Source organism: Phycodurus eques, chromosome 15, assembly GCF_024500275.1.
Source record: "Phycodurus eques isolate BA_2022a chromosome 15, UOR_Pequ_1.1, whole genome shotgun sequence".
NCBI lineage: Eukaryota > Metazoa > Chordata > Actinopteri > Syngnathiformes > Syngnathidae > Phycodurus > Phycodurus eques.
Window position 1 is genome coordinate 6,067,225 of NC_084539.1, and position 23,046 is coordinate 6,090,270.

At 39.5% G+C, this 23,046-nt stretch overlaps 1 protein-coding gene across 2 annotated transcripts in view; it reads right to left on the reverse strand.

Moving 5' to 3' along the window:
- LOC133413359 (transcription factor 4-like) overlaps nt 1-22,778 on the reverse strand; it is a 197,705-nt gene extending 174,927 nt beyond the window's left edge. The window contains exons 1-4 of one of the 2 annotated variants that reach the window (XM_061697633.1): nt 22,031-22,162; nt 21,843-21,935; nt 21,559-21,597; nt 19,226-19,298 (exon numbers count right to left, since the gene is read on the reverse strand). In XM_061697633.1, the coding sequence (XP_061553617.1) occupies nt 19,226-19,298; nt 21,559-21,597; nt 21,843-21,914 (184 nt within the window). In that variant the 5' untranslated portion in view covers nt 21,915-21,935; nt 22,031-22,162. Of the gene's footprint in view, nt 1-19,225; nt 19,299-21,558; nt 21,598-21,842 lie in introns of both variants that reach the window. The other variant, XM_061697629.1, reaches the window with a different exon arrangement.
- Nucleotides 22,779-23,046: the final 268 nt, after the last annotated feature.

Below are 23,046 nucleotides of genomic sequence, written 5' to 3' on the forward strand. Positions count from 1 at the left end.
AGTGGTCTTAAAGTCCAGAGATTATTTGTTTGTTGTTTAATGTGATTTGCCCTTAATTTGACCAAATATGCAAAAGTGCAGAACATAGTCAGACATACTATATCTGAACAGGGAGCATATGTAGTACTATAAGGTTTTTAGGTCATTTATGGATACCCATTGTAAATTATTTATGTGTGTGAGAAAACTATTATTTTAACGATACTTAACTCAGTTTGCTACTATTTAAGAACTAATAGGAACAGTTTGGAAGTGGTAGGAAGCTGATTAAACAGTCTCAAGGGAGCCTGTCAGGAACGTCCATTAAGGTTATCCCACTAACTCGTAACACATTTTTACAATTGAGTGCTACGCCACCCCGTAGTGGTACGCACACAGAAATAAACAAATAGTGACCCATGCAAGCCAATAATTTTCACATAGTACACATCAGAGGAGCAGGGGGCAGCTACATCACAACGCAGCAGCTGGTTTCAGCACATTCTGGGACTGCAGTTTATATTGACTGGCAAGTTTTTTTGTTTTTGTTTTTTCAAATGGTACGTTATAGGACATCCCTGATCCTCAGGTGAATATACACTTACAAACCAATAACAGTAATGAGCTAGCTGGTGGAGTAACCATGTGTTCAATGAATATTGGCACCATGTGACCTTCTGTTTGTGTAGTTTCTGTTTCTTGTGAGGAAGTTTTGTCTGTCACCATTTTGCGTCAGGCAGTTTGGTCCGAAGCTGGCATAATTCCATAGACTCGACAAATGTTTTACCAACCCTGTTTTGCCTTCAATTCTTTGGATCAATTCTATAAAAATGACAAACTTTTTCCTAATGACTTTTAAGCTGATGCCTGATACCTGAAATCATCAATTTGAGATCTTTGGTTTTTTTTTTTCATCTCACATTTGTACTGAGTTGTCTTTTTCAGCTTTCTACTATAAAATTTGTGTTGCAAATCCATGACAGTGAAGCAGAATTGCGTATGACATTTGATTTATGTTTACCATAAGTAGGTGTTATATTCTTTTGAATGGTTATTATTTGGTTTAAAGCCTAGGTGTTGTAAATCTATAAGATCTACACCTCTGGCTTTCAGTACCACAGCAGCAGGGAAAGAACTTCATTAAGCTGCATTTATTGGATAATTGGTTCTTGGAATGGCTGCGAGCTGCCAAACGATGGCCATCCAACAGACAGCAGGCTAGAAAAATGGGGGAAAAGATGGAAGCCTAGAAAACCCCTGAAAATAAAACAATCCCTTCCTAAAAAATGGTTTTAACCAAAGGCAAAAACACAAGGAAGTAAATGTTCCAGCGTCTAGTTTTAGCCAATACTAAACTACACCAAACTGAAATTATCAATATTTTTAAATGAACGCTCTCATTAACATGGAGTCAACACATTATAGATTATTCAGTGTATAAAGAAGCCTGTCACAGTTACATCATTTTAATTTAAAAAAAGTGCAGTATTGTATTGTACTGTATTGTTTTGTTTTATTTTTAATAAATTTGCCGACTATTCATGCTCATTTTCACGTAAAATATCAATGCAAGTTACACGTTATGAGATACTAATCACAAAAACACGGGACTCACCCACAGTTTGAACATAACTGGATATTTTTCCGATGGATCAGTTTTATGGGCGTAATGGGGGAAGTGAAGAGGAGAAAATAGCACAAATGTTTATAGTGAGGGTTTCTTGCTATTCAGAGCCCAGAGAGAATGGAATGTAGCGGGAAGATCAATGTGTCTCTCTCGATGACACACACACACACACACACACAAACGCACGCACGTACAATTTGATGTGCATACAAAACTATCTTGAAAACCCTCCAAAAATAAAAATACTTTTTCCTTATAATTTATAAACTACTTTCACTTCATTTTAAATACCAGACCATCATCAGGGTAGGAAAACCAAATGAACTCACAAAAGGCAGCGATTATTTGATAAATGTGATCAATTGATTTTGTTTGTATCTTTACTCTTCTATGTGTCCACAGATGAACAATAACAACACAACATAATACACACAACCATAAAACGTATACACACATGCATATACTCTCATTTTCTCCGTTTAATGCTTCTTTTCACACACACGCACACACACACACACACACACACACAAACACACACATTGTCTGCCCCATCACAGGACCAGATGGCACTTGGGGTGTTCCAGACAATTTACAATCTTTGTGAGTGTGCATGTATGTCAGTAAGTGTGCATGAGCGTAAGTGTGTGTTTGTGTGTGTGTAGCAAAAGGGGTGAGGGGCCTGCTTAGAAAATCTCTCTCTCTCTCACACACACACACACGCACAACACAAACACACACACACACACAGGGAATTGGAATTGGCAATGCCACTCTGGTGCCAGCGCTGCCAAAGCCTGAGACTAAAACAAAAGCTGGGACAAACCATTGTGCAGCTTCCCTGCTCCGTCCCACCTCTCACTCTGAACCAGATGGTTTCATCTGCTAGTCTCTGTCGTGTGAAGGTTCACTGTGTCTCTGGCAAGTCAGCGTACATAACATTAGTACATTTACTACACTCAAGGAACAGATTCGCTATGCAATACACACTCCTAAATAAGAATATTTGTTTCATGGCTGACTTTGAAATGAAATGTAGCTTATTTCATCCATCAATTTTCTACACCGCTTGTCCTCATTAGGTCATGGGTGAGCTGGAGTCCATCCCAATTGGCTCTAGCCAAGAGGCGGAGTACACCCTGGACTGGTCGCCAGGCAATCACTGTCCAGTTATTTCAAATTCAGAATATTTTCATTGAATCTTGTAAAATGTAGTTGGGTAAAAGATAGCATCTGGGCAAATTAAAAATATCCAAGTACGATCACATCTGTCCCTGTTGTGGACAGCATGTGATTTGTTCTCCATTCCTTCTTTCACATCATTTCATGCTGCTTTCCCCTTATTTTTCCCGCAACAAAATGTTGGATCCCACAGTAATTAACCCCTTGAATGTTAGCACATGCTCATCTTTCATGTGCTTTCTTCAAAGTGTCATAACATCATGATACTTTTCATTGTACTTCATTTCCAATCAGGATAAAGTTTGAAAATCCAAATTCACTACATGTTGTTATATTTAGCATACCTCTTATAGCTATATTTACAAAAAAATATCTGTCAAAACAGAACTGTTTTCTACTTACATTTTCTGTTTTAAAAAATCAAACCGGAAATATCCCTATCCACTCAAAAACACTGAACAACTTAAAACACAGCTGTGTGCTAACTCCAACAACAGCAACAAAAAGAGCGGAAAAGTTTGCAATGGAAAAAATAACTGAATCACTTATGTAGAGCGGTGACAAAGTCAAGTTCTTCCTGCAAGTTATTTAAAGGTCCCATGTCATCATTTTGTAAATGTTATGTCTAATAATGTCTGAGGTCTTTTTATTGTGTTTGCAAGATAATTTGGGTTGGAAATGCCCAGCATGCCCTTATTCAAGCTATTCTGGTTGGCCTTTTCCTTTTTCAATATGTAAATAAACTTTGCTTTAATTGGATCGCTACGATTCTTTAACTATGGAAAACAGCTTTGCTCTGATTGGTCCTTGTCGGTATCAAGGCATCTCATGACTTGAGGCAGCCAAGCATTCATAGCAACGTTGCGTTTGGATACTTCCATTTGGGGTCTTACAATCATTGTGAAGAAGAATTCGCCATGCCTTGGATTGTTGGCCCACTCACACGTAGGTAACATGAGCTGAAAGGGGACATGGGTGAAAATTAAAAGAGAGGGATATTTTGTGGTTTAGGCTTATCCTCTGCTCCCATTCACTTGAACCTTGTGACAACAGTTACTCCAAGCTTCGCTATTGCATCCACTGTCACGTCATAAATTATGTGTATAGTTTATGACGTTATGTGTATTGCATTGTTTCTATGTTATGTAATACATGCACATCACTTCCAGCAAGTTGTCAAGTTTAGCTGAAAAATTAGATTTTTATTATGCGTATTGAGCACTCCGCGAACATAGCCAAAGCTCAAGACACTGGCAGAAGGCGCTTTCTGAATCATATTTATCGATCTAACTGCTGTATATCTGCTATATAATCACCTTGAAATGCCACATGTGGTTTGTAAACGGGTTCTAGAGTTATCAAGAAAACTTTGAACATCTTTGTCCTCTGACCTTTAAAACTGGGGAATGTCGTGTTAACTTTCTACCTCACAAACACACGGAAATGTGATCTGGTCTTCTGATGTTTAATCCCTTTTTGCGTTCAATCAACCAACGGCATACAGTAGATGTCAAACGCATAAAACAGTGGGGGAAATTAATTTTTGATGGAAGGGATAATTCCTGGATAATTCCAACAAAAAATGTTGATGATATATTCCAAAATAACGGACATGATGTTGCATACTTCATATTTATATACAGTTAATGTTTGTAGAATGATAAATATCAGTATCAAAGCCTTAAATTTACTATGTCATTAAATCATATTTCAGTATATTTTATATAAATACTGCCTGTATGATAAAGAGAAGCAAAAGTTGCTTCATTTGGTTATTTTCACAGAATGCAGCCATCACAATGCATCCATCCATCCTTTTTCCGAACCGCTTATCCTCACGAGACTCACGGGCGTGCTGGTGCCTATCTCAGCTGACTGTGGGCGAGAGGCGGCGTACACCCTGAATTGGTCGCCATCATAATGCAATGAGGGAAAAAGAAAGGACAGGGGGAAAATATGCTGTTTTGTTGTTTGTGTCTATGTGTTTGGGAGTTCGGTGAATGGTGATCGACAACATTTTACAACTATGGATGAAGTCTGTCGCAACATGCAGAAGCTGTAAGCATTTTAATGTGTTCTGGTTTGGTTAGCCTTCTACTTATTGAGTGATCATTTTCGGGGTCATAAAACACTGTTTCCATGTTGCTGCCACTCTAAAAGGTGAACAAATAAAATATCTTGCAAAAATGTTTCTGTATGTGCCCTGCGCTGGGATTCATTGGTAACAAATTTACATCCATTTTCCACATCGCTTGTTCGTGCTATATTATTTGCAGGTAACTGGAGCCTACCCTAGCAGACTTTGATAAGAGGTGGCATAGACCCCGGACTGGTCGCCAGTCATTCATACCATACAAATAGACAAACAATCATTCACACTCGCACTGATGGGAAATTTTGATTCTTTGATTAACCTAACATACATGTTTTGGGAATTTTTGAAGAAGTACAATTGATCCACAATTGAGGAAAATAAAAGTCAATCAATTTTGAAATATTAAATGTTTGAATACAAATTGATTTCTGTCTCAATTCAATGCCTTTTTTGATTCCAGTATCATATTAAGCAGAATAAAACAGCCTCAAGAAATTGACTTAGCATGGATGTACTGTGGTTCAATTTCCCAGAAGTGATGTCAATAAGTAGTTTCATAGACAACAAACTTGTTCCAACTGCATCAAAAGTGAATCTGCTAGTTGCACTCAATGTACTCCATTATGCCTAAAGTGCTTCAAAATGCAATTAATCAACAATTAAATCCACACAGTCAACATCATTCTTTATCAGTTAATTGATTATTATGCCATCGGTAGTTTCTCCAGATGTGGTTTAGATGAAATTGAACCAAGGTAGCCCCAGGAGAAATACAATTTGAAGGCTTCTCTTGAGAGGGCGGATGTTTGTACTTTTCTCTGGACTGGCTTCAGCAAGAGACAGAAAAGTTCCATCTACTCGTCTACTTGTTGGTATAATTCGCTGCAAATATTTTAGTTTGGCCCTTTCACAATCTATGTGAATGTGTGAAATAAATGCTTTTTTGAAAACAGACATGTCAAGATATGCAGCTTTGGCGAGCCCTCTGAGAGAAAATAAATTGTCTTGACATTTAATTCTGGTTCAGTAGGGGTGACCGGGGCTTGTCGTCACTTGGGTAAGCTGTCACATTGCAAATATCTTCTCCACCAGAAGTTGCAACAAAAAAGTAGAATAATGTAATTTCTTGTGTATAATGCTCACCCATGTATAATGCGCACCCCCAAAGTTGACCTCAAAATTCTGGAAAACCCTTCAACCTATGTATAATGCATTTTCACAATCCATGATTTTGCTTCTATCCATATGATCAAAACATGAAGTATTATCTTTATTTTTTGTTTTTGTTTTTTTCAAAGAATTATTCTGGGTAAGCAGTTTATTTGAAAACATAATACTTTAGTTTTATTTACTTGCTCTTACTTTGAAATTCACAGCCCTACCTATATTTAGTAAATAAGAAACCACACAGTTGTGCTCATTTTTGATTACCAAGGCAGAATTTGTAAGATGGGTGGGTACTTTTAAGAAAACATGAAGTATCAGGCGAAACACATTTAATTTTATTTGAATGGGATTCAAATTAAACTGTCAAGCATTTCAGAAAAGCATTATCATTGAACAAAACATAACCATAAAGAAATAAGTGATGGTTGTTGTTCAATCATCAGTTGTATTTAAAAAAAACAACAATAAATTCTGCCTGGGTATGCAAACTTATGAGCACAATTGTACATATATGGAGTCATATTACCCCTGTGGAGGCACGGTGAATGACTGGTTAGCACATCTGCCTCACAGTTCTGAGGACCGGGGTTCAAATCCCAACCCTGCCTGTGTGGAGTTTGCATGTTCTCCCCATGCCTGGGTGGGTTTTCTCCAGGTACTCCGGTTTCCTCCCACATCCCAAAAACATGCGTGGTAGGTCAATTGAAGACTCTAATTTGCCCGTTGGTGTGACTGTGAGTGCAAATGGTTGTTTGTTTCTATGTGCCATGCGATTGGCTGGCGACCGGTTCAGGGTGTAGATTGCTGGGATAGGCTCCAGCAGCCCACGACCCTATTGAGGATAAGCGGTAAAGAAAATGGATGGATGGATGTACACCTGTCATATTGGAATAAAAGTGTAGTCTACACCTTTTTCATAACCTCTAGGTGACATACTCGAATGAAAGTGTAAAACTTTTTCATAACCTCTAGGGGCCGGTGGAATAGTGAAATGAAAGTGTACAGCATTTCATAACCTCTAGATGGCGGCATACATTTATAAAATTTGAAAGTCTCTTTCATTTTCTCCTATACCCATGTATAATGCATACTATTGACTTTTGACATTTTTGGGGGGTAGAAAATGCGCATTATACACGAGAAATTACGGTATTAGTTTTCTTCCTTAACGTGGTCAGAGGGTCGTGCCCTGTCCGAGAAGAGAATCACACATCGTGACCTGAGATGAGCGCCCATCAACCTTTTTGGACAACCCAAAGTAAAAAAAAAAAATTTTTTATATATTTTAAAATAAGCTTCTCCCAGATAAAAATCCTAGCAGTGATATGTGTGTGCTTGTTAGACGAGAGATCAAGGCTTCTGTTTTAAGCTAAATTTAAGATAGAGTTAGCATTGACAAACATGGTAGGTTGGGGCAAAATGTTTTGGGGTTAGTTGTCACATGTATTTTCATCAAGAAACAAAGCTTTCTTTTTTAATCTTGCACTTTAAGTTCAAAAACGGTAAAACAGGCATTGGAGAATGTGAGTCATGTCCTATGTGCCAGCAGTTTCTAAGGACTTTAATCCAGTGCATTTTGCATAATATTCAATGGTTACGTTCAAAGACTTTTTCAAACTTAATGATGAACATTTTCTGTGCTTGACTTCAATGATCCCTTTCAAGTAAAAAAAAAAAAAAAGGAGAACAACAATAATTTGTCCGTGTTTTATAAATTGTAAAATCCACTGTGACATTTTACCCTTTATAGTGAGACAGCTTATGTGATGATTGACTTTTTTGGAACATTATATTTGGAAACACTGTACAATTTGAAGTTGTTATTGATGCTGATGTTGTATTTTCTTCATTCATTTGTGTTTTTGTTTCAATTTTTGGTTTTGTTTTCTTTTAATTATTATTTTAGACAGATTCTGTCTAAACTATACCTCACACAAGCAAACAGAATCTGCTCTGAGATCAATGGCTGCAACTGTTGTAAGATTAAGAAGGAAGTGCAGAATAATAAGAGCAGGAAGAAACAGTTGATGTTGATGGCTGGAAGGAAATACTAAGTAAAAATGAATTAAAAAACAAAAACATCACATGATCACAGGATGTTTTGCAAAGAAAACAAAAAAACAAAATATGGTTTCTAAATTTAGAAAACAAAAGTTGCCTGCAAGAAACTGGCAACATTTGGGAGGACAACTGCAAGTCAGCAACAGTTTGCTAGGCAAAAAGAGAAGAAAGAGACAGGTTAAAGGAAAATAATAATGAAGTTGAATGAGGAGCACTTTTTACAATTATAAGTAACAAGATAAAATAAAAACAATTAGATAAAGAGGAAGTAGAGGAATTCTAAGAATGAGAAGAACTCTGACAATGAAGAGGATAAAGAGGTCTGTATATGGGGCACAAAAATAGAGAGTGTGAGGAGTCAGCTGCTCTGGCTAAATTATTTTTCTCATATCTTAAGAAATACATTTCTTATATTTCTTTCATTTTTTTCTGATGTACAGTGGATGAGGTGTAAGATGTATTTAAGTTCACACGTACAAAGGTGGACGTACGGTAAAAAAAAAAACAATACATTGCCAACAGGAGTAACAGTGCAAGGTCTTGCTTAGCACTAGTGTAATTACAAACCAAGCTGTTTGACATTGACAGTCTCTATTTTCTAAGGACTTGGTGATTAGGCACTGAATGCAATTCTATCGCAACTGCTTCCGTTTTGAGCTAACAGGTGCAAACCTGTCATGACGTCACATATTGGCTGCAGAGCGAGGAGGATGAAGAATGTTTACTGATGACATCTAGCCTTGCAGCTTTGCAGTTGCACTGAATACTTTGAAAGATAAAGATATCAAAGGGGGTGAGTGAGAGGTGTGTGCTATCAGATGACAAGAGGGGTTGAATTAAAGAAGGATGTGTGACTAAGCAGAATAAAAGATCAAAAACACATTATGCCATTTTTAAAAAGCTAAAAAAAAGAAATTAGCTACAAACTGAATTTAAGGTACATTACCAGGACAGCGAAGTCACTGATGGTGTAGTGGTACACTCGCCTGACTTTGGTACGGGCAGCGTGGGTTCAGTTCCCACTCAGTTACGGTATGAATGTGAGTGCGAATGGTTGTCCGTGTCTATATGTGCCCTGCGACTGACTGGCGACCAGTTCAGGTTGTAGTCTGCCTTTTGCCCGAAGTCAGCTGGGATAGGCTCCTGCGCCCCGCGACCCTAACCAGGATAAACGGTGTTGAAAATGGATGGATGGATGGATACCAGGACAGCACAAGTTTGAAATAGAAACAAGGGACAACCTAGTTAACAAATTCGGCAACGTAGTTAACAAATTCCCATTCACTTCCATAAATGACTGAAAAACGAAGTATGCATACCGGGTCAGAAACCCGAAACCCTAAATGCACGTGGGCCTATTTTCTGATGCGTTACTAGGAATTCCACGTGCGTTCCTGGCAGGACATGCTCTGCTCCAATATTACTGGCTCCAGGACACGCCACGCTGCACTATGATTCGCTGCTGTATCCCGGTAAAACACGGCCTATTGCTTCCAGACGGGAAAAGAAGTATGTGACTTAAGTGTGGCAGCGTTAATTTGTTTCCCACTAACCTTAAGCCACCCTTATCCTAAACTTAACCCATCCTAAACCACCCTAGCCCTAAACCTAACCATAACAAATTTTGTTTTTATTTCGTACAAATTGTATACATTTTGGATGGTCGTCTGGTTACATCTGCATAGCCTGCCCTTCCCGCAATGCAGGAGCCAATCATGTTGCAGCGGGGTGTGTCTTGCCAGGAACGTGCATGGGAATCCAAATAATGCACAAAGTAGCCCTGTGGTCAGTTGTTTGGGAACATTGATCATTGTCCAAGCTGCTCACTATTGGCAACAATAAGTCAGAAATAATAATACAATATGAACGATCTTGAGGTGCATGTCATATTCAAGTTTGGAGATCGAGAAGTTTACTCCCACTGCGTATTATTACTATTTTGACAGTGTAATGGCGAAAATGTGTTTCTGACAGAAAGGAATCATTACCTGATGCACAAACTATCACATTTATTTCCGTCCCAGAAAAAGTGTAGAAATGAAATGTGAAGTACGTTACACATCAGCAAGACATATTTACACTAAATTGTATGGACATCTATGCACTCAATTTCGGTGCCTGTCTTGCATCCCTAATCACTCTCCACAGTTAATGACGGGCTTGCGTATAAATCCGACAGATTACCTACTGCAGGTGTCCAACAGATGCGTCTAAAAAAGGCACTTGTGACTCCAGAAAAAAAAGATGATGAAGACCAGCAATTATAAACTGACAGTTTGTCTGACAGGAGACGTTTAGTCGTCTATTACAGAGTGCATCAGAAGGCAACAAAAAACACTGTTGGTTGACACATATAGGATAGGACACACAAAAGTGACAAGTGAGTCTCATCTAACTGAGTCACAGACCAAAGTGAACACAAAAAAGAAGCTTTTCTAAACTATAGCGGAACCCAACTAGTCTTAGCTGTGTGCCTTTGGGGAAAACATATGGAGTGCAACTCAGTAGTAAGTCGGTTTGCTGAAGCAATAGCTAACGTCAATCTCCAGAGCTTTGTCAAAAAAAAAATAATTAAAATAAAAAATCCCTGCCACAGACATGAACATTGAAATCTCTGTCATTATTAGCAGTCATTATTAGCATTTGAAAAGCAAATGGAGCTCATAATATTTGCCATTATAACTAAAAACGCCTATTAATTCTTAATCCGTACTTCAATTAAGAGGATGGCTGGGTGTTTTTGCCAGGGAAACAAGACAATTTAACAGCCTCGGCGACAAAGAGAGAAGGTAGGAGGGTGAGGTATTGAGCAACCGGCTTCTGCCTGCCACGTCTATTTTGAAAGCGATCATCCAGGATGAGTTTGAGTGACGGGCGGAACGGAGGCTGATTTGACTGAATAGAGACAAGAGGGTGGCGGTGGGGGCGTTGTTAACCACGTTGAAATGCATTATCTGTTTCGGTACAAGTGTATCAAATCAAACGTGAGAGGATATATTATTAAAGCAAACCCCTTTTTATTCCTCTCAGCTGTAAACTGTGACTGACTAAGCTATACCAATTAAAGGAACAAAAATCCAACATGCCAACGCGGTTGTATCTACGGCTGCCTAAATTTCTCTGCAGATGTGTGAAGAAGCATATGCTACCGCAGGGGACGATTTAAAAATTTATTTTCCCCAAAAGATAAAATGGAAATAAAATGAATCTGCTCCATGAGTCCAAATTTCCCCACCAAAAACGTATAACGACTCTAAGGTAATCCATCCATCCATCTATCCATCCATTTTGTACTGCTTCTCCTGTTCAGGGTCATGGCTCGGTACTTGCTTAGCGCATCATTGTGTAACTTTTTGGGTGTTTTACGCTTTGATTTCTTCCTTTATTTTTGCATTTTGGTAGTTCAATCTGGGTACAAGAAAAGCCAGCGTGGCAAGAGGGAGGGACTCACTGTGAACCTAAAGACTATTTGTGAGGATTATATCAACGGCGTACGCATTGCAAAGTACAAAGTTTTTTTGTTGCTGCTGACATATCTTCAAAAGCACCGAGAGAAACTTCTGGAACAAAAGCTGGTCCTCGTTTGGATAAATGAAAAACGGCGAACGGGTAAGAGCATTTCCGAGACTAGCATTTGCGAAAAGGCGAGACTATTTGTCAAGAAAAGAACCTGCAAGCCAAGAAGTCAAGGTAAAGTGGATTTCAGTTTTTATTCTTCATAATTGTAGCGACCTGATTGTTCAAGTTAAGGGGTTTTGTGATTTCCGACTGGCTGTGAAAGCACCAGAGGAATTTTTTGTGAGAATGTTTGGGTGCGGGCCGGCAGGGCGGTTGCATTTCAATCAGGACAATTCCGCTTGTTGATGTTGTTAACTCGGTTAGTAATGAGATGTTTGATTGATCACACCTTGTCATGTTCTATTTACAGAACTGTATAGCTTTGTATTGTGCTCAAAGTGAAGAATCCTTTACTAAAATAGGAATTTGGTCCAGGCTGAAACCAATTATTCATGTTTACAATATTTCTTATGGGAAAATTATGTTCAATTTACAAACCCCGTTCAAGAGCCAATTATGTTTGTATGTTTGTAAACAGAGGTTCCACTATGATCGTGCGGTGTGTCCTACTCAGTCGACAACCGCAACTGCCAAGTGTGCATGCTTATCCAAATGTGACGTTTTCTGTGCAATGAAGCAAATTTAACAGCCCAAGGATAAAATGCATGAAATGTTGTATGTTTAGTTCTACTTTCCCGCACATGTTTTACATGCATTACACCGCACAAAAACGGAGATGCGTCATAGTGATGGAGCTGCTTCATCTTACGTCCGGCTTGCTAAACGGCACCTCGCCAACAACCAGTCTCAGTTACCATATTTCCTCATCGGCAATGGGATCTTAACCTTGAACACACACAGAGACAAATTCCTTTCAGAGTGAGCTACTGCTGTCTACACAGGTCCAATTGAGATCATTTGGAAAAACGCTTTCACATCCAGTGTAGTTTCTATTTATTTAATCTTTCATATATATCTATTTGGGTTCTTCTTTTATGCTTTCCTTCATCTTGTTTTTTTTATTATGTATTTCATGCTGAGTCTTTCCTTCAGCTTTACCTCCTGCTTTTCCACCAACTCATTTAGTCCACGGGCACATACACACATATGCACAATTCTGTGAAATCTCCTCAAATCTCTCATTTACACACTTTCACACTCACACACCTCAGTCCCCTTCCAACACTGTTGACAGAGAAACAAACGGCACATCTGAGGGGTTCGAACGGTGTTGGCGAGGGGGTGGGGGGTAGTGGGGAGGGGGGTTACACCGAAAGCAGCCAAGACCTGAAATAGACGAGTGGCGGTGGTGACAAGCACAGTGGAGCTGCTCTCTGAACGGCTTCATCCAGGAGGAGATTAGGAACACACATAGAGTTTGACGTGTGCATTATCTTTCCAGGGATGATCCCAAAATAAACAACAACGAGGCAAAATCTCCCAATAATTAAAATAGTTAATCCACTTCCTGCTTGCTGATGTCCGTGGGCTGAGGATGTCATGTGGGACTTTGTGTACAGTATAAAGGTGAATTGATTTCCCAAAATATGAGGACTTTAGCATCCACTAAGCTGTAAGAACCCCAGACAAATATTTATAGTTTTGTTGCAAGTGTCAAAAATACATCTTTAACAGATCTAATAATGTAAATTTGTTTGACGTGTTCCCTTACATTTGCTTTATATGCTTTGTTTTTCAGTATTTCTGTTCATATGGTTTCCATGACAAATGTCTGACACCTCCACACAGTTCTTTTGGCATAATATATAGGAAATATATTTGGTAGCTGTCAATTACTGTTGTATAGTGCTTGTATTTAAAAAGTAGGAACTAGACAACAGTCAGGAAGTGCAAACCCCCATCATGACAACTCTAGACCTGTTTGTGTTCTGAATCACCCATGCACATGATTCGAATCTTCGTACTGAAACCCGCTAGTTGCTGCTAAGTCCACAGATCAAGTTAACGGACTCACGGAGCGACAACACATTCAGATGATTTCATTCACCGACTCAAGTTAGCGGTCTTACTGTATCAGAAACACTGCAGACACGGTTCGTCGGTGAAGTAATGTAATAAATAATTGGATGAACGCACGTCTGATACATTTTATGCACATGCTATGATGTGATCTACTTTGAGAGCAGTTTGCATTTTTTTTAAGTTTGGTTGTTTTGTATACATAGCAATAAATATAAATATGAATATAAATACAGCAAAACCTCACTATTCCTGGGGGATAGGGACCGAGCCAAGTAATTGACTCCCCCCCACCCCACCCCCAAAAATATTTATTATTGTCTTAATAAATAGTTTCAACCAAAAATATGTGACAACAATGAGCATAAAACACTTTAATCATTTCAAACTCATCTTACATTAGCCTTAAAATGAAATTGAATTGCAAGGATGCTGGCTTGTATGTCACCATCGCAACCCATCAAAATAGCAAGTGTCAAGCAATAATGACAGCTTGAGCTTTTTAATAGCCTAGCAAAGCAAAAACATACTCATGTGGCAGAAACTCATCGTAACTTCCGCTAATAACCCCGGCCAACTTAGCTCCTGCTCGACATACAAAGATCTTGCTATAAATCAGTCGAGATGTACAGCATCACTTGAACATACTTTCTTGACACCAATTACTACTTTCCTATTAGTCAGGGCTTTATCGCTATCTTTGAGCATAAGAGAAAGAACTCGTGAAATGCAAATGTCATTTTGAGCAACTAGCTGTGAATAGGTTTTTGTATATTTTCTAATTTGGATATTTTGAACTTTTGTTGTATTTCAATCCAACAGATCTACTCAAACGATAGCGGAAGGAAAATACTCTTCATGTAATGATTTAGCCCCATGCTAGGGGGTCAAACTACAGAGCAGCACATCTTTAACAGTATATTTTCTAAAACTTGTCCAAAATCTAAACCAAAGTCATGACTGCCGGGCAGAACTAAACATACAGTGTGAGGACCGGGTTCAGTGTCAGCATGTCCGAGCCTCTGGCCTCATCCCTTCCTTTGGAAACTGCTGCTCTCATGGCTGTGTGGGTCTATAGAGTTCTAATTAGCTGCATTCACAAACAGCGCCGGGCTCATCAAAATGCCGAGGCCTGCAGAAAGCCACAGCAGGGGTGAGCAGAATGTGTGTGCGTGATGAATCTTGTACATGTGGGTGGAAAAAAAGTGATTTTGTGTGTGTAGTTTCAAATTTATGTGACAGTGCTGGGTGTTTGCTTTTTATTTTGTGCATGAAGATAATTCCAAGGTGAAGATAGACACCGAATAGCAAACCAAAGCATAACAGCTGCTGAAAATGCAACCAAAACTGGGTCCTTTTCCCCCCCAAACTCATCAAATTTGTTGTCTTGCATCACATTTGCATGTGCGGCACGGGAGCAAACCACACCAAGGCACACAAACAAGCAGTAAACAAAGAGGACGTCTGCAATGTGCTGTTTTTAGGAAAATAACAAAATGGCTCAGGAACAGGAGCAGGATCAACAGAAATGACCTCGAAGTTTGTCTGCAAAAACCCTGCAGGAAAGATTTCAACCACACCGATTCCTTCTGCTCGGATGATTGCGGGTTCAGCTTCCCTCAATATGGCACAGGACATTATGCTACATGTACATTGCGCTAATTAGGCTGGTTTATATAATATTGTATAAGGTGTTTCGTGCAGGGCAAAAAGGGTACAAGGGTACATGCCAACTCGCATACATGCCATCCGTTTATAAATGTAAATAGCACTGTAAACTTCTTTGAGTGGTCAGTAGAGTCATCCACTGTCTACCGCTGTCAACCAACCCTTCATAACGTTGTCAATCATCACCGTGCTCTGCATACAGTACGTCTCGTTACAGCAATTAACTTCAAGAATAGTGAGTCATGTTAAAGCAGGTAAAGTAAATAATTTCCAGCAATACTATAATTTGCGAATAAGAATACTTCAGAAAATGATTAGTTTATTCATTACTTTCTGCGCAAAATTCCTTTGCAAGCGGGCTCATACTGATGTTGTACCAACTGCCAGACTAACTCACTGACTTAACAACCAACTGACACAGTGTTCCAAATATTATGCACAAAGGTTTAATAGAAAATTGGCCTAATTGGACATTTATCTACATGATGTTAAATCCTTTATTATTATTTTTTTATTATTTCAACTAAATGAAATGCTGTAATCTCAAATGAACAACCATTAAATATTGAACAGAAGTCGGTAAAAGTCAAGTTAGGTGACCAGCATTACAAACTGGATTATGCAAACTTTTGGAGACCAGGAATCATTTTCAACCCTCCTTATGGAACAAATTATAACTTGATGCTTTTTAATTGCCTCAAAGAAACAATGCACAATACAGTAAGCACAAGTTAGCTGATTTACGATGTCACATTTTATGACTTACATGTGACACTGCAAGTCTCTGATTGATGTTGAGTATTGGTGGAGCAAATTGTAAAAAATAAAATACACCCACACATATATATCATATTATCCTCACAAGGGTTGCAGGCGTGCTGGAGCCTATCCCAGCTATCTTCGGGCGAGAGGCGGGGTACACCCTGAACTGGTCGCCAGCCAATCGCAGGGCACATGGAAACAAACAACCATTCGCGCACACATTCACGCCTAAGAGCAATTCACAGTCTCCAATCAGCCTACCACACATGTTTTTGGGATGTGCGAGGAAACCGGAGTGCCCGGAGAAAACCCACGCAGGCACGGGGAGAACATGCAAACTCCACACAGGCGGGGCCGGGATTTTGAACCCCGGTCCTCAAAACCATGAGGCAGATGTGCTAACCAGTCGTCCTCCGTGCCGCCTCACACACACACACACACACACACACACACACACACACACACACACATACACATCTGTATATATATATATATATATATATATATATATATATATATATATATATATATGTGTGTTTGTGTTTTTGTGTATGTAAATATATATAGTATGTGTATGTGTGTGTGTGTTTGTGTGTGATATTATATATACATACTTTATATCAGTGTGTACAAGACATGTCTAATCCATCAATGAAAACATTTGTATAAGGCCCTAATACGCTCACTGACTGCCTCGAGAAATCCATGCATGGATGTTAGCATGTTGTGTTGCCTTCGTGCATCCAGGTGCAAATGAATTCACATGCTTTAAGACCAGACACAATGAGAATGTGTTAGCAATATAAATACAATCCTAGGTAAACAATTGTACGTCTCACCCTCTTCGTGAAGCCGTGGTTTAATTGTGCAAATTTAGTGAGGTACCGTGGACCCTCTGTTTTCGTATGCACTAGATTTCGTACGATTTATTTTGCCCTGCTTGTTTCAACAAACTTTTGTCCCAGGTTTTGTACATACGCTTAGTTTTTGTACCAAAACTCAACTTGGCCACTCATTTCCTAGAAGCGCCCACACAAAGCATCCCGTGCACATGCGTAACTTTGTTTGAGTGTTCTCTCGTTGAATGAGCATCATCCTTCATGTTCATCCGAAGCATTTCAAAAGATTTTCATGCTTGTTTATCGAGTGCAACTGCTAAATAGGTAACCATGTGGCCAAAGAAACTTCAGAGTGCCAGGGCTTAGATAAACAGGCTAGAAACATGATGCAATTCAAGAAATAACTCGTAGCAATTTACGAAAATGGCCTACGCATAGTCAATCTCACCAAGATGTACACATCGATGAGCGATTTTTTTTTTTTTTTTGCGCAACAGAAGTTCAGTGCCTCCCAAGATGATCCTTGTGCTGGTAAAAGATAAAGGGAAGTAACCCCAGATAAGCAGGGATTCTACTTCCAAACAATGACCTCTCCTCTCTCTCCCTTACTCGCCATCTTCCATACGCCAACAACAGTCTTTCATAAAGGTACAACAAAAAATCGCAAGGCACATACTTTATTGACGAACAAGCATTCTTAAAGCATGTTATACTGTTGTTGTTGTAGTTTTTTTTTTTTTTTTTTGAAAGTAGAAGGAAGATAGAGTACCCGTAGTAAGAAATAAGAAATATGGATTTGACCGGATCTACTTTTTGGTACAGAAAGGAATTGATTGTAAAGCATACTGCAGCTCTTGTTCTTCTGCATCTAAGCAGCTGTTCCGGAGGTATTGTCGGCAGCAACTGTGTTCAAGAACAGGTACAATCAGCACTTTTATTGGACTGATCTCAGCGTCTGAGCTGTTTAAAGCAAGCTAAACATATTACGCGCAACTCTCAATTGGTAATATGCTGGCTACATCCTGAATTAGTAAATGATAAAGAGATCATATCGAATGTTTATTGCCTGCCACTCGCAGAGTGACAGCATGAATGAGCAAGTGGCTCATTGTGAACGGTGTATCACTTGCACACATAAGGAGCATCAAAAATTTGAGCGCTACAGTGCACCTGACTCACCTACTGCATGATGACAAAATGTATAAATGGAAGACAAGGAATTAACCACTTTTACTCAAAAGCCAAATAGGATTAAGCGAATAAATTACACACTGTGCTGGAATTATCTCATTAATGTCAATCACACTCGCACAATGTTCCCTGACAAACTTATCAACTCACAGCCTGACTCGAAAGTCAAAAATGCAGTTTTGCTTCGTAAACCGAATGTTCACTTTCAGTGCTAGCATGTTTCACTACAGTTTGACACCACAAGGTCCACACTGTATGGAACCACAGTGAGCTAATCCCCACTGTACAGTCACAGGCAGGAAAGAGTGACATCACCAAATCAGAAAAACAGGATGTCTCTCTCAGGAATGAACGTGAACAGCTGAAAACCAAAGTGATCCTTCGAATTGTAAAAAGCGACATAATATCACCATATTACATTTAGTATGTACTATACTAATTATCTGGAATTAAAGCGCCTGTGGTTTTTCAGTGGATTTGAATGTATACAATCTAATAAAATCCAATACAAAAGGAGTATAAGAAACACTTCTAAGTATGACGCAGTTCAGTACGCCACCGTAAAATACCACAATAATAAAATAATAAACAGCTGTGTGACAGTATCATTCAAAGCTGAAACTCAAGCGCTTGAATTGAATCTTATTTGAGTGCGCAGGTGAGAATGAATTGACCAGTTATAGTGTCTATCTAATATCGTGGATACAATTTTAGAAAAGCTTCAGTACAATGCATTGCGTCACCACAATGGCAAACAATGTAATACACATATTTTTGTAAATTCAATCCTAAGCTCCTGTATGGATCTAATCAGATTGTGCAAGTGACCCCGAAGTCGTAGCTGCTCAATTCCACTCGTGAACCCTATTAGTATTTCCTTAAGTGTGGTTTTAAAGGCCGCATATAATCAGAAGACATTGTTGCGTGGAATATCATGTATAAATTAAAAAAAAAAAAAAACTACAATGTGAAATATCCTTCCCCCAAAACTTACATATGCAGAACGTGGTTACCCACACAGAACAAAAGTAAAGCCAGCAGTAAACAGGTGCATGGGAGCATTTTAAATTGAGAGAAAAACATACAGCTCATTGAAAGAAAAGAAAAAAGATGACATACTTGAGCCGGAGAAATGTCCACTCCCCAGGGAGGTCGGTCCATTCTTTCCACTGCTAACAGGAGGGGAAAACATCTACAAGACAAATAGAGCACACATTACCTCCAAGAGCACGGAGGCTCCAATAAGAGCACGCAGAAAATGACTCTAGCTACATATGAAAAGCTTCATTCCAATACACCGGGGAGACATTTGGCTGGAAAAAGCGGATCAGGCCTTGCCTCAAAATGTAAAGGTGACAGCTGCTTTTTAAGAAGTAAACATCTTTTTTTTTTTTCTGACAAGAACTGAATTACAAGGGCTACATGTTTACAACGGTAACAAATGAGCACCCTACTTGCCTGTTCTAAAACTTGAAATTGAAACGTATTAATCTGCAGTTCACTATCAGTTTTACTTCTGTGATTTGTTATTTTATTTATTTGTATTTAGAAATGAAACGCTTGAAATTTGTCTAATATCTGACTTGAAGGTAATCTACAGTAAGTGATCGCTACACGCATATTGAAGCAGAAATCGACTCTGACTATGTTACAAGCTGTCTCATTACACCAGTGACTATGAGCCTTTACCATATTACAGATCATGTGACCCCCCCAATACATAATCTGTGTGGAGCATCAGGCCGGAGTGAGCGCTATCTCAGCGTCAAACTTTCACATGCACCATGAGGTATTTTCTGATTATTATTATAAATTGAAAGTCATGAGATGAGACAGATATGGACAGTCATTGATAAGATTAACGTTGACATGTTGACATTGTGCCTCCAATTGGGCCGCGACGGAGGTCGCGCCGGTGTTCGATGACCCACAGAGCTGCGATGAATTATTTTTATTAGCGGGTCTATTGCTTGTCAAAAGAAGCACTTTGAGTACTTTATCCACTGGTGGGCGTTCACAGACCTACGATCGCATAAATTAATGTCCGGCCTGCTTTAATGGTCCTAGGAGGAGAAACATTGGTGGGCTTGCCGCTCTATTTGGTCAAAATGCTTGTTTATTCATATATTCATATTTTCGACGAGTCAACCATGAGGACAACCCACATTGCTAAAAATAAATATCAAATATAACTTTTCATTTTCAATTATTCTAATGGGCAGAGGCCTGAAAGTGTGTGTACGGTGTAATTTGTAATTTGTGAAGCATTATACAGCACAAATGTAAGATTAAATCTGATGTGCTCACGTACATTTGTGTTTGACAATATAATTGTTCAGGACAACAGTCTTACATTTGTAATAATAATAATAATACATTTTATGCATGACTGTAATTTTCAGACTATTTATCTGACACTTGAATAATAACTTGTATAAACCTTTGTGCGATACAGTGTCTTGTGATAATGGCAGCACATCCTATTACAATTAATCATCAATTGTTGTTTTTGTTTTCATGACTTACTTTGCAATGTTGAACATCTCACAATAACAGTCCCATAGGACACACACAAAAAAAAATACATTTGAGCCACAGCCTCTATGAAGTAGCAGTCTTCTGACTGCTTATTTAACATTGACAAGCAATGCGGTTCAGCGTGTGTGTTACATTTGACGGCTTTGAAATTGAAACTATAGTCTGGCATCCCATTATAGTTTTTATGCATGAATATCTCTTTGGAGAAGTTTTATGAAGATCTACCTGTTTAACTGATTTAATAAGGTAAACTATGGAAATATATTACTTTCTTATGACATTTGCATTGTTGTGCTCATTAAGGGGTAATTTTGAAATGTATTTTTTTTCATAATTTTTGAAATTCATTTATTTTCTTTTGTTCAAGGATTTCTGCACATGCAGCACCACTGCCCTTTTTTGCACCTTCTAATCCGACATATCTTCTTTTCATACCAGGATTAATGAGAATCCGTTTATTATTCCTCATAGAGGGCTGTATCTATCCCACCCCTCATCCCCCTCCTCCTCTTGTGACCAAACTTGCTCCCAGAGGGAGGTAGAGGCACAGAAAACATGGCCGAGAGCATGGAACACTATTTCCTGTCCCTCAAGTTCACACCACAGGCTTTTATTCCAAGGGAACTGGTGGGGGGTGGGGTGGGGGCTCCATTTAAAGCGGGATTATAACTTTGCGCTTGCAACACTGACTGCTGCACGAGCGGGACATGTGCAACACGCAGGTTCATGCTCAAAAAGTCATTTTTTAATTTCTTTTTTTAATGCATTTGAACGATTGTCTACACTGTGAATGTGGCACTCATTGTAATTGAAAATTTACAACAACAACAACAACAAAAAACATTATTTTTTTTTATCATAGGCAAAAGGCTACACATAAAGCGGGAAGAAGGATTTAAAATGAGATATACTACCATTGATGATGGGAACATTTTCAAATCGCTGTTTCGCATCTATAAGACAACAAAATTACTAATGCAGCATCACAAATATCTACACATCCCAACAAAACAAAAAAAGACATCACAAATATGCACTCACTTTTTAAGTTAACTCTAAATAAACACACACTTTGTCCAGATCAAAGAAAGTGTTCAAATGTAAACAGTGAAAGCCTAACAGGACGTGCTTCATTTATCTCCAGCCTCTCCTATCATCACACTCATTTGTTCCAAACAATAATAAATAACGTTCTTACCGCGCTGAAATCCAGTAAGTCACTCAGTTCCTTGTCGGTGCCCAAAGCTGCCATCCGCTGTTGATGATGCATTTTAGCAAAATCGCACGGGCCCTAAAACATGGACACAAACGGAGAAATAGATGGACAGACAGATAGATACAACTGTATCTGGATGGCGATATCGATGAGGAGAAAGGAGGAAAGACCTCTTTCGCTTTTTCCTTTTTTTTTCTCCTTTTTTTTTTTTTTTTTTTTTTTTTTTTTTTTACGCGCAGCTCCGCTCCTCTCCGGGTCTTCGCTCGCCACAGCCAAAATAAATCCAGTAAAACAAGCTCAAAGCCTCGATCGACACGTCTAATTTCCTCTCATCCTCAGCGGGGAAGCGAGCGGAGGAGCCGGTTTCAAGTCGTTGGACACCCCCCCCCCCCCTCCAAAAAAAGAAGAAGAAGAAGAAAAAGGAAAAAAAAGAAGAAGTGACAGAAAGGACTGTTTTTGTTGTGTGTGTTTTCTCTCGCCCTCCAGCCAAGAGTCCGAGCTCGCCGCGTCCAGACGCAGTTCGAGCGCCTCGGTTCGACTGTCAGCCTCGAACAAATTATTCCAATAAATAAATAAAGCGACTAAAACACCTTCGCAAGCCTGCCGGGGGAGAAGCACGGAGAACGACTTTTCACTTCGCGCGCGTGTGTGCGTGTGTGCGCACGCGCGCGCGCGTGTGTGTGCGTGCGAGTCAAGAGGAAGAGTCCGGGCGGAGTGTGTGCTTCTGGTGGCCGGGTGAGGGCTCCCTCCGCTCGGCTGCGGGTGCTGCAGATGCCCGGGCGCTCGGCGCGGTTCCCATGCGCGTGCGGCAGCGCAGCCTCGGTCGCTGTGATTCGCGTGGCGGTGCGGCCACCTAGCTTACGTCCTCGTCTAACGCCATCGCGCCGAACTGCTTGCTGCGACCGTAGGCACGCGCTGACAATCTGCAAGGGGGGCAACAGCAACAACAACCAAAAAAATCCCCCCAAAAAGTCTCGTTGGCCACCTAAACGAGCCAGCCACGTTTGGTTCTTTGCTTGAGAGAAAATGAAATGACATAACCATAACCATAATCATTTGTGCTTTTCGTGCAGTGCCTGACATTTTTCATGTAGGTGATTGCTATTACACACAATGCCTGACATGGACCGTCATGGGGGTCACAAGCCGGATTAGAGGTGGCAAAAGTCTTCAAATTTCATTTATT